The sequence below is a fragment of the Anabrus simplex genome, chromosome 2 (assembly GCF_040414725.1).
Source record: "Anabrus simplex isolate iqAnaSimp1 chromosome 2, ASM4041472v1, whole genome shotgun sequence".
NCBI classification, from domain to species: domain Eukaryota; kingdom Metazoa; phylum Arthropoda; class Insecta; order Orthoptera; family Tettigoniidae; genus Anabrus; species Anabrus simplex.
In genome coordinates this window covers 282,092,437-282,107,071 of record NC_090266.1, presented here as the reverse complement: position 1 = coordinate 282,107,071, position 14,635 = coordinate 282,092,437, and the positions used below count along the sequence as shown (strand labels likewise).

The following is a 14,635-nucleotide window of genomic DNA, read 5'->3' as shown; positions in this document are numbered from 1 at the left end:
TAGCCTAAATGAGGTGTGTTTCACTGGAAAACACAGTGCACTGCTATTTCTCTTTCATATTGCTCTGTTCAATGCCCCATTGCAGCTTGGCGTTCCTAAAGTTGTTTGTCAAACTTTAAAGCAGGTGATGAACATACAAGCCATACAGTAATAAATATTGATAAGCCATAGGAAAAGCCATTTGATAATATGTTACTGTTTGCAAATGTTGCACTAATGCAGTAGACAAAGCGGAATGGTCACTCAGTAACATTCATTCTGTGTGATGATTCTTTTTAGATCAGTGTTGGATGCTCACATGTTCTTTGAGACACCTTCTTCAAACCTTTCTGGGCATACTTGTGCACAAGATAAACACTGCAGTCCACAAACCTTTCAACTCCCCACAACAGTACATTACTTGATCCCATGCCAAAAAATGGAATCCTTCTGAAACTACGTAATGTTGACCATATTGTTGCCGTGCTGTCTTATTTACTGACGTGGTATTCTCACCTGTTTCAACACACCAAAGCTGTGATACTTCTACTCACACCTCAATGTATTTATCCAATAATCACTTTCTTTACATAATGTGATGTTACATCATCTAGTAGGCTTAAGGGCACCTTACTTGGTCCAATGAGAATTCAAAATATAAAATCCTGTGGCACACACAGCCCATTAAGGGCCTTGACATACCAAGGCAATGCTGCTCAGCCAAAAATGGGCTTGCAGATATGGGAGTGCCTCATACCTAGTAAGTGCGACATCATCCTCAGCCACTTTGGTTGGCTTTTGCGACCAGATAAAGAGAATGCATACTAAAACAGGCTTGCAAAATTCAGATGCTTTTTCTCAGATCCTTGGCCTTCACATATTTGTGAACATCTTTGGATAGTGTGTGTACTGCTTGAACCATTAGACTACTTTGAAAGTCCTTATATTAAAAATGTTCTCCTTCCTTTCACAAAGTCTAGGTTTGCTGTTCAATAACTTGCTGGATATAGAATTTCCTCAGAGATTTGCACAATATTGTGTTGTTTGTTAATTTACACAGTTACAATCCTATTAAAACAACGTACATATTCCGACAGCTCACAGTGTAGTAGTTCCAGTTGGCAGTTACTATTGCAACCAGTACGCACATCACGTTTAAGCCAATGCCCTCTTCCTGTCCCCAACCACCCTGTCTTAAAGCTTAAAGCTTCCGAGTTCCACGTTCCCAATTCATGGGCCTTGGCTAAGTGACTGCTTTAGAGTGATAACATCATTATCTGTTATATGTGTTCTTGAAATCAGCGATTTTTGTGTTTATAAGTTTAAAGTTTTCAAGACTGTATATGCCATTTTAGTGCAGTGTACATTTTATTATCGTGTACAATAGTGTAATATTTAACTTAATCCTTATTATTTATTGAACTACAATATGCCAAAAACAGTTCAAAGGGCCGCTAAATGACGAGGGTGACCAAGAATTCATTCACCTCGATAAAAGGCAAGCATAAATGGGAGGTTTGTGGTCAAGCTTTCTATAGGGTGTGTGCCTTACGGGAATATTTTGAGGCTGAAAGGGAAAATAAAGGCCTACTTATAGATGTTAGTAAAGTTGTAGAATGAACAGCAACAGCTTTTAAGATAGTCTAGCTACAGTAATTAAAATGGGAGGGGGGGTGGGGTTAGGGAAGAAAAGAAAGAAAAGGAGCTGTGAGGAGAAGAAAAAAAAAGAATAAGGAAAAGAAGATGATGATGATGTACCTGGTCCAACACATGACTGGTTATCAACACCAGGGAAAACTCTGCACTATGATTCTTACTTCACTAAAAAGAAGCCCCATGACTTATGATCGTGAGATTAAAAGCCATGCGAAACGACAACCTGAGAGGCGGATTTTTACCGATCACAACACTCATCTTAAATTGTGCAGACACCTATGGCAGTGTTCGACTGATTTCACTTTTTTATCCAAAGAAAAGCATGCCCTAAGATACTTCTCCCATCCCCTCCCAGATTTGAATCCGCAATATTGAGCAGGCCAGTTTAATTACTATAGGCAATGACGTCAATGGAGACCAGTCTAATTATTATTGGCAATGGTGTCAATGGATATTTCTACGATAATATAAATATATAAAGACAGGTCATATTTTTAAATGTGTCTTTCTGCTGCTGAAATCTACCTGAAAATGGAAACCAACCGTCCATAGATAGACTGATAAAGGCCTGAGAGGAACAGGAATGAGAAGTATGTCTTAAGATATTTGAGCCGCTAAATTACTACTGAGCCACCTTGGATTAAGATTAATATTTAATATTATGGTAACGCTCTCATGATTCCTGTACAGTGCCTAGCGCAGAGCGAGAAGGGTTGATTGTGATGGTAGTAACACCAGCGGGAACATGTGGCAACACAATGCTCCTGCACTTTTGCTCAGTGCCACGTGCTGCAAACTGTCAGAACATGCATGTTGTTTTAATCGGACTGTAGAGCAGATGTGTTCATATAAGTTGAGTGCTATTGAGCAAATTTTTTTTAACATATTATCTCAGTATATTGTATTAGCGGATGAAGCTATTTCTAATTAGTGCTACTAACACATTAAAAATTAAGTAAGCATTATGTAACTTAAATGCCTCCTTTCCTATACCATACAGTTTATTCTTATGCAAAATGAACCTCTGTACATTGTTATGTAATACTAGCTTCAAGTTTTGCAATTGTTCTTGTTAGTATTTTCTTTTTCATCAGGATTGTGAAAATTATTTTGAATAATGCTCTTCCACATTGGCATCTTGTAAATGAAAAAATAATAGCCTGTATTTGACTCAGACAATACATTTACATTTTGCAGCTTCAGGTTGGAAAGTTTGCCCCTCAGTTTTTGGGTACCAGTCAACATGATTGTCATGAATTGTTGACTTTCCTGTTGGATGGTCTACATGAAGATTTGAATAGGATTGTAGTAAAGCCTTCCATTGAACTTAGTGACTCAGTGGGGCGTCCAGATGAGGTATGTATACTTTGAGTTAATAAAATTTATAAAATTGAGTTCTGTAGTTTTTCTCGTAATAATATTTATAGATGTATTGCCTAACGGCTAATTGGAATTTTGTCTTGATTTTAACCCTTTGGCCTACCATTACTTGTGAAAGGAAATATTCCCTTACATACCATTTATTTTTCAGAAACTTTAACATAAATTTGACAAATCACGTACATAAGAATAATAAGAATACACAGAGCAAAGTGAGCTTTTAGTTCGTCTTGCTGGTATTACTGGTTTCAAGGGAAGCAGATAAATTACCAAGAAATGTAGAGGCATAGGCATTGGTTTCCTTTGTAATGTGATCCCAGAACTGTGGGGTTAGAAATTCATTCACTACGTCCATTTCTTTTGGATTATTCCCCAACCTCCTCCTCACTATAGAGTGAATTTCAGAAACCGGTTTGCATGTTATAGAAACAGGTTTATTGTCAACAAGATCCCAATTCCAAGTATCATTACTAGAGTTTTCACCCCCTCTTGTTGCATTCTAGTTTTGTCCCGTAGTTTCAATTGGCACTATCACCTCGGAGCTGAAATTGGAATCACTTTCATCACTGTCAGTTGAAGAAGTATTTTCACTCTCCAGAGAATCATTTCTGCTTTCAACATCACTATTTCCAAGCCAGTTACGATTAGCCTCATCCATGCTGCACTTGGATGCTGCCATGATTGTTTTCAACTAGCAGCAAACTGAGGTGCATTTTATTTTCCATATTTCAGCTCAGAGTTACTATTTACACAGAGAAAATAGCTTCGGGTATCATCTGAAATCTATCGGGTAGGCTGCAAAGCAAACAGAATAAATCTCTCTGACCAGCTAACCGCGATAATGAATTTATAAATGTTCCGTGTACCAGGACGGAAGTGTCCGTGAAAGTATGTTACCACCTTACGATCGCAGGACAAAAGCTCCGTTAAAGTATGGCAATGGGTTAACAATCTAAGATAACCCAACATGCTTAGTAAAATACAACCGGGCGAGTTGGCCGTGCGGTTAGGGGTGCATGGCTGTGAGCTTGCATCCAGGAGATAGTGGGTTCGAACCCCACTGTCGGCAGCGCTAAAGATGGTTTTCTGTGGTTTCCCATTTTCACACCAGGCAAATGCTTGGGCTGTACCTTAATTAAGGCCATGGCCGCTTCGTTTCCAATCCTAGGCCTTTCCTATCTCTTCGTCGTCGTAAGACCTACTATCCTTTAGATGTTGATTCCCATAGGGAACATGAAATATTTGTCCTGAATGAGTAAATATATAATACCAATATAATGGTCCGTTATTGGACATTATAAATTTTCCAGCTAACTCATTCTTGGTTGCCTGCGTTTCGCCCTCGTGTGCTACGTTGGGCTCATCAGTTGGTACTTAGCACACCTACCAAGTGAGACATAGTCTCTCATAGTGCATTGGCACTGCTGGTGGCTTCAAGTAGCCTATGATTTTAAATTTTTTCTCCATCGAATGTTCGGGAAGGTGTGACGCTTGAATCTAGAACATACGAGTTCAGGCCAGCTGCACGTGGCATGACAGGTGGGTGATCTAACTAGCCCCTGCAGCTACGTCACACATACAGCTGTCCTCAGCTTGCTTGCTCGTCCCGCTGAATGTAAACAAACCAGGCTTGCACGGAGTAATACGCGTGATGATTAAATACAATTAACTCTCAAAAAATATGCATGTACAGGTTGTAACCGGTACAATACATACATACATACATACATACATACATACATACATACATACATACATACATACATACATACATACATACATAATCATTGTAGACTGTTATGCCTTTCAGCTTTCAGTCTGCAAGCCTCTGTGTTTTTTCCAAACTCCACTATAATCCTCTATTTGTAGCACTATGACCTCATTTAGTTCTATACATCTTTAAATCATTAGAAACTGAGTGTAACCATCATCATCTTGGTCTCCCTCTATTTCTCTTACCCTCCACTATTCTCCTAGGTAACATATCCTTATACATTCGCCTCACATAACTGAACACTAAAGCTGATTCATGTATACAGCCTCATCAATCGAGTTCATTCCCAATTTAAGCTTTTTTTTTTTTCTTTTTTACAATTTCCTTTATATTGCACCGACACAGATGGGTCTTATGGCAACAATGTGATAGGATAGGGCTTGGAGTGGAAAGGAATTGACCTTGGCTCCAGCATTTGTCTGGTGTGTAAATGAGAAACCACGGAAAACCATCTTCAGGGCTGCCGACAGTGGGGTTTGAACTCTCTATCTCCCGAATGCAAGCTGATGGCTATGTAACCCAAACCATGTGACCACTTGCTCAGTAACTTAGCCTTTATCTCCTCATTCCAAGTACCCTCCATATGTTTGTACCAGTGATCATTCTTGTTATTGTCATGTCTGTTACTTCTACCTTAAAAATAAGATGTCCAGGTCACAAAGCTTTCACTCCTGTAAAGCAAAGTTGGTCTGAAAACAGACTTACATAGAGTTAGTTTCGTCAAGGAGTTGACTTCTTTCTTATAGAATACTATTGATCGCAACCGTGAGCTCACTGCGTTAGCTTTGCTGCACCTTGATTCAATCTTGCTTACTATACTACCATCCTATGAGAATACACATCCTAAAATCTTGAAATGATCTACCTGTTCCAAGTTTTGTATTCCCAACCTTACATTAAATTCTCTTATGTTTCTTATCTACTTTCATCACTTTAGTCTTGGAAAGGCTAATTTTCATATCATGCTCCATACCTACCAAGTATTCCTGTTTTTCTGTGTGTTTTACCGTTGTAGGGATGAACAACATTATTGTACGGATTTTTTATATCCACGCTTGTTATCGCTTTCTGCAGTCAAATCAGATATGTTTGACTTCCGATAGTAGCTGGTAATATGAGATGCAGTGTTTGAAATTCAGCCGCTAAATGTATCGATAGTCACATTATCGATTATCGCCGTGCTTTTGTCACCTGTTCGACCTCAACTACTACATCATTCACTGAGATGTTCCCAAACAAGTAGCTGGCTGTGACTTTGAAGAAAAGAAACCAGTGAAAAGTAGCAGGCTATGAATTTATATATAACAACTTTGGTAACTGCATCGTGCTTCATAGCAGCTGAAAGGCTTTGTTTGTGTGTGGGTGTGAGTAACATTGGCGGTAGTTCTGAAGCTCGTGGAATTGTGTGACGAATTTATAAGCGATTTAGTATTTTTAGTGCTGTTCGTAATGAGTTCAGCTAAGAAATGATATTATCAATCTTTTAGGGAGGCACATTCTGCTGAATTTCCTTGTTTTATATGACCACAGAAAGGAGAAACATTCACATTCTGTTCCATCTGTTCGTGTCATATAAACGTTTCTCCCAAAGGAAGAACAGAATTAGTAAATCACATTAAATCTGTTAAACACGTCTCTAATACAAAATTTAAGGATGCCAGTCAGAAAATTAATACGGTTTTTACCTCTTCTGGTGCTGATCTTGATATAGTAAGACCGGAATGCTTGTTCACTTAATTTTTAATTGAACAGAATATCACGTAAGCTGCTGCGATCATGCTGGTGCTCTGTTTAGGAAAATGTTTCCAGGCTCAGAAATTGCAAAAAAAAAGTATGACTGTGGTCGTACAAAAACCACACACATTTTGAATAAATGGCTACGGATTCAAGAAGTGAACTTGTTGGTTACATGCAATGTGAACCATTTTCTTTAGCTACAGATGGGAGCAATAATAGTAATGATAATGCTAAGCTTTACCCTATTGTTGTCACCTGTTTTGTGGCAAAGCAGGAAAAGATAGATAGCTCAGTGTTGTCTGTCCCAGCCTTGGTGGGTGATTCAAAGGGAAGTAACATTGGTAATTTGGTAATTTCACAGTTAGAGTGTTACAAAATACCAATTCAAAATTGTGTAGAGTTCTGTTCCGACAATGCTCCAGTCATGATTGGCAAGAAGAATGGAGTTGCTACTGTTTTAAGGGAAGCAAAGTCATCTGTCTTCGTACTGGGTTGCTCATGCCATTTGATTAACTTGGCTGCTGAGAAAGGTGCAAGCAGTTTGCCTGTTAAAATTGATTAACTATTAGTCAACATCTTCTATTATTTATAAAATAGTTGTAAGAGGAAGGAATGCCTTAAGAAATTCCAAGAGCTTCACAACAAGGAAACAAAGAAGATACCGAAACATGTTTGCACAAGATGGCTATCATTGGGAAGGTGTCTGCAGAGGCTGTTTGAGCAATGGGATCCACTACCTGGTTTCTTTAAAAATGAGGTGCTTGTTAATGCTCAGTGTACCGGGACAAGTTGGTTGTGTGGTTAGGAGCGCGCAGCTGTGAGCTTGCATCCGGGAGATAGTGAGTTCGAACCTCACTGTCGGGAGCCCTGAAGATGGTTTTCTGTGGTTTCCCATTTTCACACCAGGCAAATGCTGTGGCTGTACCTTAATTAAGGCCACAGCTGCTTCCTTCTCAGTCCTAGTCCCTTCCTATCCCATCGTCGCCATAAGACCTATCTGTGTTGGTGCAACGTTAATCAAGTAGCAAAAAATAATGCTCATTGTGCATCAACTTCTAGCTTAACATCATTTACAATCCCAAAAGCCAAGCCTGGTAGTTCCAAAGACCATGAAAAGAGGAAAGCTACTGAGTCGTAAGAATTGGTCGCTCCCAAGATATTTACATGTGTCTCAAAATCTGACACTCCTGTGCTAAAGAATAAGAACATTATTCAAAATTGTGAAGAAATGTTTTTATGGTTCTGTCACCAGGCTTAAATAAGGCATACTGTGGCTTCCTGTATGCTGTCATTCCTTCATTTGAGAATCTCAATTCTACAGTTCAGAGTGCTTCCCCTCACATTCATAAACTAATAGAACTAATGATGAACCTGTTAAAGCAGATGCTTTCCAGATTTTTTAAGCCAGAAGTGATCAAAAGTTCCCTTTTATTAAAAGTTCCATACCAATCTATTGAGAATCAGAGAGACAATAATGAGCTAGTCATTGGCATTGAGACAATGAACTTGGTGAAGAAACTTAATAATAGAGATAAATCAACATTCTTTTCATCTGCCAGGGGTTATTTCTGCACAGCAGAACAAGTTCCCTCTCAGTGATGAAGTAGTGAATCATGCAAAGGTTGCAGATGTTACAAAAATTGAAAATGCCCAGTTTTCTGCTGTACAATTCTTTATAGAAAGACTAGCAAGATACCCGTGCTTCGCTACGGTATTATACTGAAATTTAGAATTGAATGCTTAACGTTTTATATATAATCCGCCTAAATTTGCGATCTGACTTTTTTTCTGAGAGAATCCGCCAAAATTCGCGATCTGATTTGTTTTCTAATAAGTTACGGCAAGTTTCCTCCCATTTTTCAATCTTTTTTCCAGCAATCGATTTCGTACTTCCCGGGCTAGGGCCAAGGTATTCCACCCGGTCAGTTGGGTCCCTAAATCTTTGCCATCTTTTCCTGTAAGTATTTCTAATATGCATCAAATCCTCAGGAGATCCAGCGTGGTGTCGTCTTGGGTGCCTTGGCAATACTGAACCTGCGGCCGGACTGAATTCTTAGTCATTACCCATCCAGGACCCGTTTCCAGCGCGGTCTGCACATTTGATGACAGTCCAGAACATTATTATTATTATTATTATTATTATTATTATTATTATTATTATTATTATTATTATTATTATTATTATTATTATATATATGTTCTGGACCCCACAGCAAGATGCAAGACCGCTACTTGGCGGTAAATTACATGTGGTGCCATTGTCATTGTTGAGAATGTGACCAGCACCATTGTCGCAAGTGTGCGGGATTTCTGGCGATACGAATGACATACTTCCGTGCATTATTGACCTTATTATAGAAGTGATCAATTGGACGGTCAATCTCATTCCTATCGTTTAATTCAAATGTGTTTAATTTTTTTTTTATATGCAAGGAGTATCTACTGTAATCTAAGAACGTTCTCCGAAGGAAAAGATGGCTCTTGAAAACGAACCCACGAAAGATTAAAAATGATCGGTTTATGATCAGAATAAGTACACCGAAAATCTACAGCCTGTTTCCAGTCATTCGACAGGGTCAGGAATGGAATGAATAAAGCCCCATGTAGCGGCAACAATAGGAATTGTGCCGGCTGCCGAAGCACTCCTCTGGGGCAATGATCGATGAATGACAAATGAAATGAAATATTGGACAGTGTTTCTGGAATGAAAGATGACAGGGAGTATCCGGAGATAAACCTGTCCCGCCTCCGTTTTGTCCAGCACAAATGTCACATGGAGTGACCGGGATTTGAACCACGGAACCTAGCTGTGAGAGGCCGGCGCGCAGCCACCTGAGCAACGGAGGATCCTTATAAGTACATTATGAACAGTAAAATCAATTTGTCTCACCTCCTTTTACACCCCACCGCCGTTAATTTTATTTACCCCCCCCCCCCAAAAAAAGAAGGCGTGTTTCTTTATGTTTAAAGGAGATTCCAAACACAAATGTTCACGTCTATTACTTCCAGTCTTGAGATATAATTATCCCCATAAAAATAATTCACTTTCTTCACTTCCTTTCACATCCCCCCGCCCGCCCTAAGTGAATTTTCCGGCAAAAGATTACTTGTTTCTTTAATAGTAAAGGATCTTCTAAATACCAATTATCACGACTCTAACTTCTTCAGTTTTTGATTTATGTGTCTTAGTGAAAGGAATTCAACACGTTTTCACTCCCGCCCCGCAAGGTGGTTCCCTCCCTCCCCCCCCCCCCCCCAAACGCGTTTTTCTTTGTTTGTAAAGGAAATCCAAATACCAATTTTCACGTCTGTAACAACTTTATTTTTATTACATGTATGTATTCTCATACAATTAATTATTCAATTATTTCATCTACACCCCCCTCCGTTCATTGGATTTTCCGAAAATACGTGTTTCTTTACTTTCAAAGCAGATTCCAAATGTCAAATTTCACGTCCGTAACATCTTCATTTTTGAGATATCAGTAGCCTAATAAAATAAATCAACACCATTTTCAGTCACTTTTACCCCCCCCCTCCACCCAAGTGGTATTTCCGAAAATTAAAAATACACGTTTCTTTATTTTTAATAGAGTTAAAAATACCATTTTCACTTCTATAACATGTTAAGTTTTTTATATATACTGTAGAAATTATCATTTTAAAATTTCACCCCTCTTTATTTCCCCTTAAGTGGAGTTTCCAAGAACAAATCACCTATGTTTCTTTACATTTACAGGAAATGTCAAACACCCATTTTTTACGTCTGTAACATTTTATGTTTCTCAGATATTCTGTAGATATAGTCTTTCGAAAAATTCACCCCAGTTTGTCACTCCCGTTTAACCGCCATTAATTGGATTTTCCAAAAACAAAAAATACGTGTTCCTTTATTTTTAAAGGAGATCACATATACAAATTTTCAGTTCTGTAATATCTTCAGTTTCAGAGATTTATGTATCCTCATTAAAGGCATTCAACCCTTTTACACCCCTCCTATTGGGATTTACAGAAAACAAAAAATACTGTACGTGTTCCTTTATTTTTAAAGGAGATTCTAAATACCAATTTTTACATCTGTGAACTTTTAAAGTTTTAAGATGTAGACACACTAATTTTAAAAATTCACCCCCTTTTTCAACCCCCCCCCCCATTATTTGGATTTTCCAAAAACGAAAAAATACGTGCTTCTTTATTTTTAAAGTAGATCCCAAATACCAATTTTTAGATCTGTAATATCTTCAGGTTCTGAAATATAAGTAGCCTCATTAAAGGCATTTAACCCTTTTTTCACCCTTTTCCACCCTTTTCCACCCTTCCCATTGGGATTTTCCGAAAACAAAAAATACGCGTTTCTTTATTTTTAAAGGAGATTCCAAATACCAATTTTTACACCTGTAAACATTAAACGTTTTGAGATATAGATACACTCATTTTTAAAATTCACCCCCTTTTCAACCCCGCCATTAATTGGATTTTCCAAAAACAAAAAACACGTGTTTCTTTATTTTTAAGGGAGATCCCAAACACCAATTTTCAGGTCTGTAATATCTTCAGTTTCTGAGATATAAGTATCCTCATTAATTGCATTCAACCCATTTTTCACCCCTTTTCACCCATCCTATTGGGATTTTCCAAAAACAAAAAATACGTGTTCCTTTATTTTTAATGACGATTCTAAATACCAATTTTTACATTTGTAAACTTTAAAAGTTTTGAGATATAGATGCACTCGGTTTAAAAATTCACCCGCCTTTTCACCCCTCCATTAATTGGAATATTCAGAAACAAAAAATACGTGTTTCTTTATTTTTAAAATAGATCCCGAACACCAATTTTCAGGTCTGTAATATCTTCAGTTTCTGAGATATAAGTATCCTTAATTAAAGGCATTCAACCCATTTTTCACCCCTTTTCACCCCTCCTATTGGGATTTTCCGAAAACAAAAAATACGTGTTCCTTTATTTTTAATGAAGATTCTAAATACCAACTTTTACATCTGTAAACATTAAAAGTTTTGAGATATAGATGCACTCATTTTAAAAATTGTCCCCCCTTTTCACCCTCCCATTAATTGGATTTTCCAAAAACAAAAAAATACGTGTTTCTTTATTTTTAAAGAGATCAAAAGTACCAATTTTCAGGTCTGTAATATCTTCAGTTTCTGAGATATAAGTACTGGTATCCTGATTAAAGGCATTCAACCCCTTTTTCACCGTTTTTCACCCCTCCTATTGGGATTTTCTGAAAACAAAAAAATACGTGTTTCCTTATTTTTAAAGAAGATTCTAAATACCAATTTTTACATCTGTAAACTTTTAAAGTTTTGAGATATAGATAAACTCGTTTTAAAATTTCAACCCCCTTTTCACCCCCTTAGGAATGGAATATCCAAAAATCCTCTCTTAGCAAGCACCTACATCTTAATATGAATCTATGCCCAAAATTTCATTTCTTTATGTCCAGTAGTTTTGGCTCGGCGATGATGAATCAGTCAGTCAGTCAGTCAGTCAGTCAGTCAGTCAGGACAAGTTTTTATATATATATATATAGATTTCCATATTGCTGCCGAGGAAGGACATTGAGTTGGCTGAGGATGCAATGAATATGCTTCAGAACCAATTTGTAGCTCTTCAGATTGATGACACTGCTACTCTTGAGAGTGAGAATCTGACAGATGACACCAAATGGGCTTGCCTGATGAACATTTGTGGAGCTGATGGTGTTCTTAAGTATGATATGTTCTGACTCTACCGCACAGCAATGATGAGTGTGAACGTGTGTTCAGCTTGGTGAAAAAGAACCAAAATCAGTTTTCGTCCTCAATGTCAAATGAAATTATGGGTTCTATTTCTGTTTTGAAAACCAGAGTACTTGTCCATGTTACTCGAGTAGTTTTCCTCCAGAATTTCTGAAAAAAGCAAAAAAAGCAACTCATCTCCATCTGTCCTCTCCAACCTGTGATGAATAATAGCCTGCATACAGCGAACTTGACAGAATTTTGTAAATAAGTGTACATGTTTAGTTTAATTTTGACAGTGACATTCATATTGTGTTGTGCTTAAGCTGAGCACACAGATTTTCTGCAGTATGTCTCTCTGGATACAAAAAAACACACTAACAAGACACTCTGCATGGTCATGGTGTCTGGCAAAATAAAATGGCCAGTGACAGCCATGAAACTTTCTGTATTAACCCTTTGAGCACCGCGTGCTATTACGGTTTTCCTACCGCTGAGCGCCAAGGCCAGTTTCCGTTTTTTACAAACTTTTGTTTGATCACTCACAGTTCAGCTGTTATTGTAGGTAGAAACTTGAAATTTTTGTTATTATTTTACTAATATGATTGCCTATACGAATAAAGCCTTACTCAATTCATTTATGACCATTAGTAAATATTTGGCAACCAAAACCAAAAAATATTAATTAAAAATAAAACAAAACAGAAGTTTAGCAATAAAATTTAGGTAGAACAAAAAAATGTTATATATCGCAAACATTTTTATTGAATAGTACTGCCTATTGTGAAGCTATATTGAAAATTTCATTAATTTCGTACCGAAATAAACCTGTAGTAAAAATCATTAATTTACATATCCATTTGAGAAAAAAATACAAGTCTAATTACACTCGTTTTGTTTATATGTCAATACTAATGATAGGCCTATATGGTACAAACTTCTTTTACATAACACCTACATAACATACTACAAATAATAATAATAATAATAATAATAATAATAATAATAATAATAATAATAATAATAATAATAATAATAATAAAATTCAGTACAAGTATATTTTCCAAGACTACTCAAACACACTTATGTTTTGTCAAGGACAGTGGATGTATAATCATTTTCACAGCAATAAATGAACAGGTAAAATATCGAGAGCAACTAGACAAACAGAGTGGACAAGGTACACAGCGAGACTGCTAGTGTTGTTGCCGCGCCAAGTAAAGCGTGCCAATAAATATGCCCGTTGATTGGACTGATGGCCTTGAAAATAAAAGAGGCTGTTTATTGCAAGAATAGTAAGTCTTTAACTAACTAAATTGGGAAATTCTGAAAGGATATGACTGTTACTTTTATTAATAAAAAATAAATAGTGAACGTCCTTTTGAAAGGACGTTGGCATTTTTCAGATGGAAACCAAATGGGCTTTCAAAAGGATGTTGGCGCTTAGAGGGTTAAGTGATGTCCAACAATCAGTAGTTACACAGACAGAAGGTGCAAGATGAAGGTATTCTCTTACTTTAAGCTGACAAGACTCATACAGAGAGTTTATCAGCGAATGATTTAAAACATATTTTGATGGGAGTTCATAGTCGGGATTCAGAGCATGAGTGTACTCAACAAATCCAGTGTCCTCAACCAAACTGTATGGCTGTAAATCCATGTAGAAAATCTTTGCTGATGCGAGATGTATTTTCTTCTTTTGAGGAGCAGTTAGTTTTCTTCTGACGAACGCAGTTACCGTCATCTGGTTGTTAGCCTTTGAAATAGGTACCTCTGAAAATGGAGTAGCCGGTAATGTTACAGGTGAGGCGGCTAGATCAAGATACTGATTAGAATTTGAAGCACTATTTTGACACTCAACTTCCCATTGTTCATCACTCTTGTTTCTGCTTTCCGGCGTCAGAGTCACTTCTCCACCTCGAGGCAAAATCACAGTCACGTGGCGACAAAGCATATGCCATATTAAACATATTATCGTTGATTTTCATCTATCTGCCATTGACACAGAATTCAAGACAATCAATAATATAACAAAAGAAAATGAAGCATAGTGTGGAACGGTCTGGCAGCACCTGGTAGGACGGGGTGACCAGTAGGTATTGTAGAAGCACTCTGTCCTGGTACACTGCCACTGACACCGGCGCAGATCTCAGAAGCACTGTCCTGTACGTGCCGTGCCTTTGGCACCAGACAACGGCCGTGGCGAGCACAGTCGAGTCACGAGGCAGTCATGTGGCCACACACAATAGTGCTTCGCTTGGCAAGAGTGCAAGCCGTCAGTGCCCGCCATACTGTTCGAAAAGCAGACTTGATTGATGTGTGTTCTTGCTCTCGCTAACAGTATAAATAAGGAGTTGCTCTTTAAGGT

General features: G+C 37.7%; 1 protein-coding gene across 1 annotated transcript in view; it reads left to right on the top strand.

Moving 5' to 3' along the window:
- LOC136863513 (ubiquitin carboxyl-terminal hydrolase 15) overlaps window positions 1-14,635 on the top strand; it is a 463,080-nt gene that overhangs the window by 280,186 nt on the left and 168,259 nt on the right. Inside the window, exon 10 of the mRNA XM_068225978.1 lies at window positions 2,833-2,991. Within this exon, the coding sequence (XP_068082079.1) occupies window positions 2,833-2,991 (159 nt within the window). The remainder of the gene's footprint in view (window positions 1-2,832; window positions 2,992-14,635) is intronic.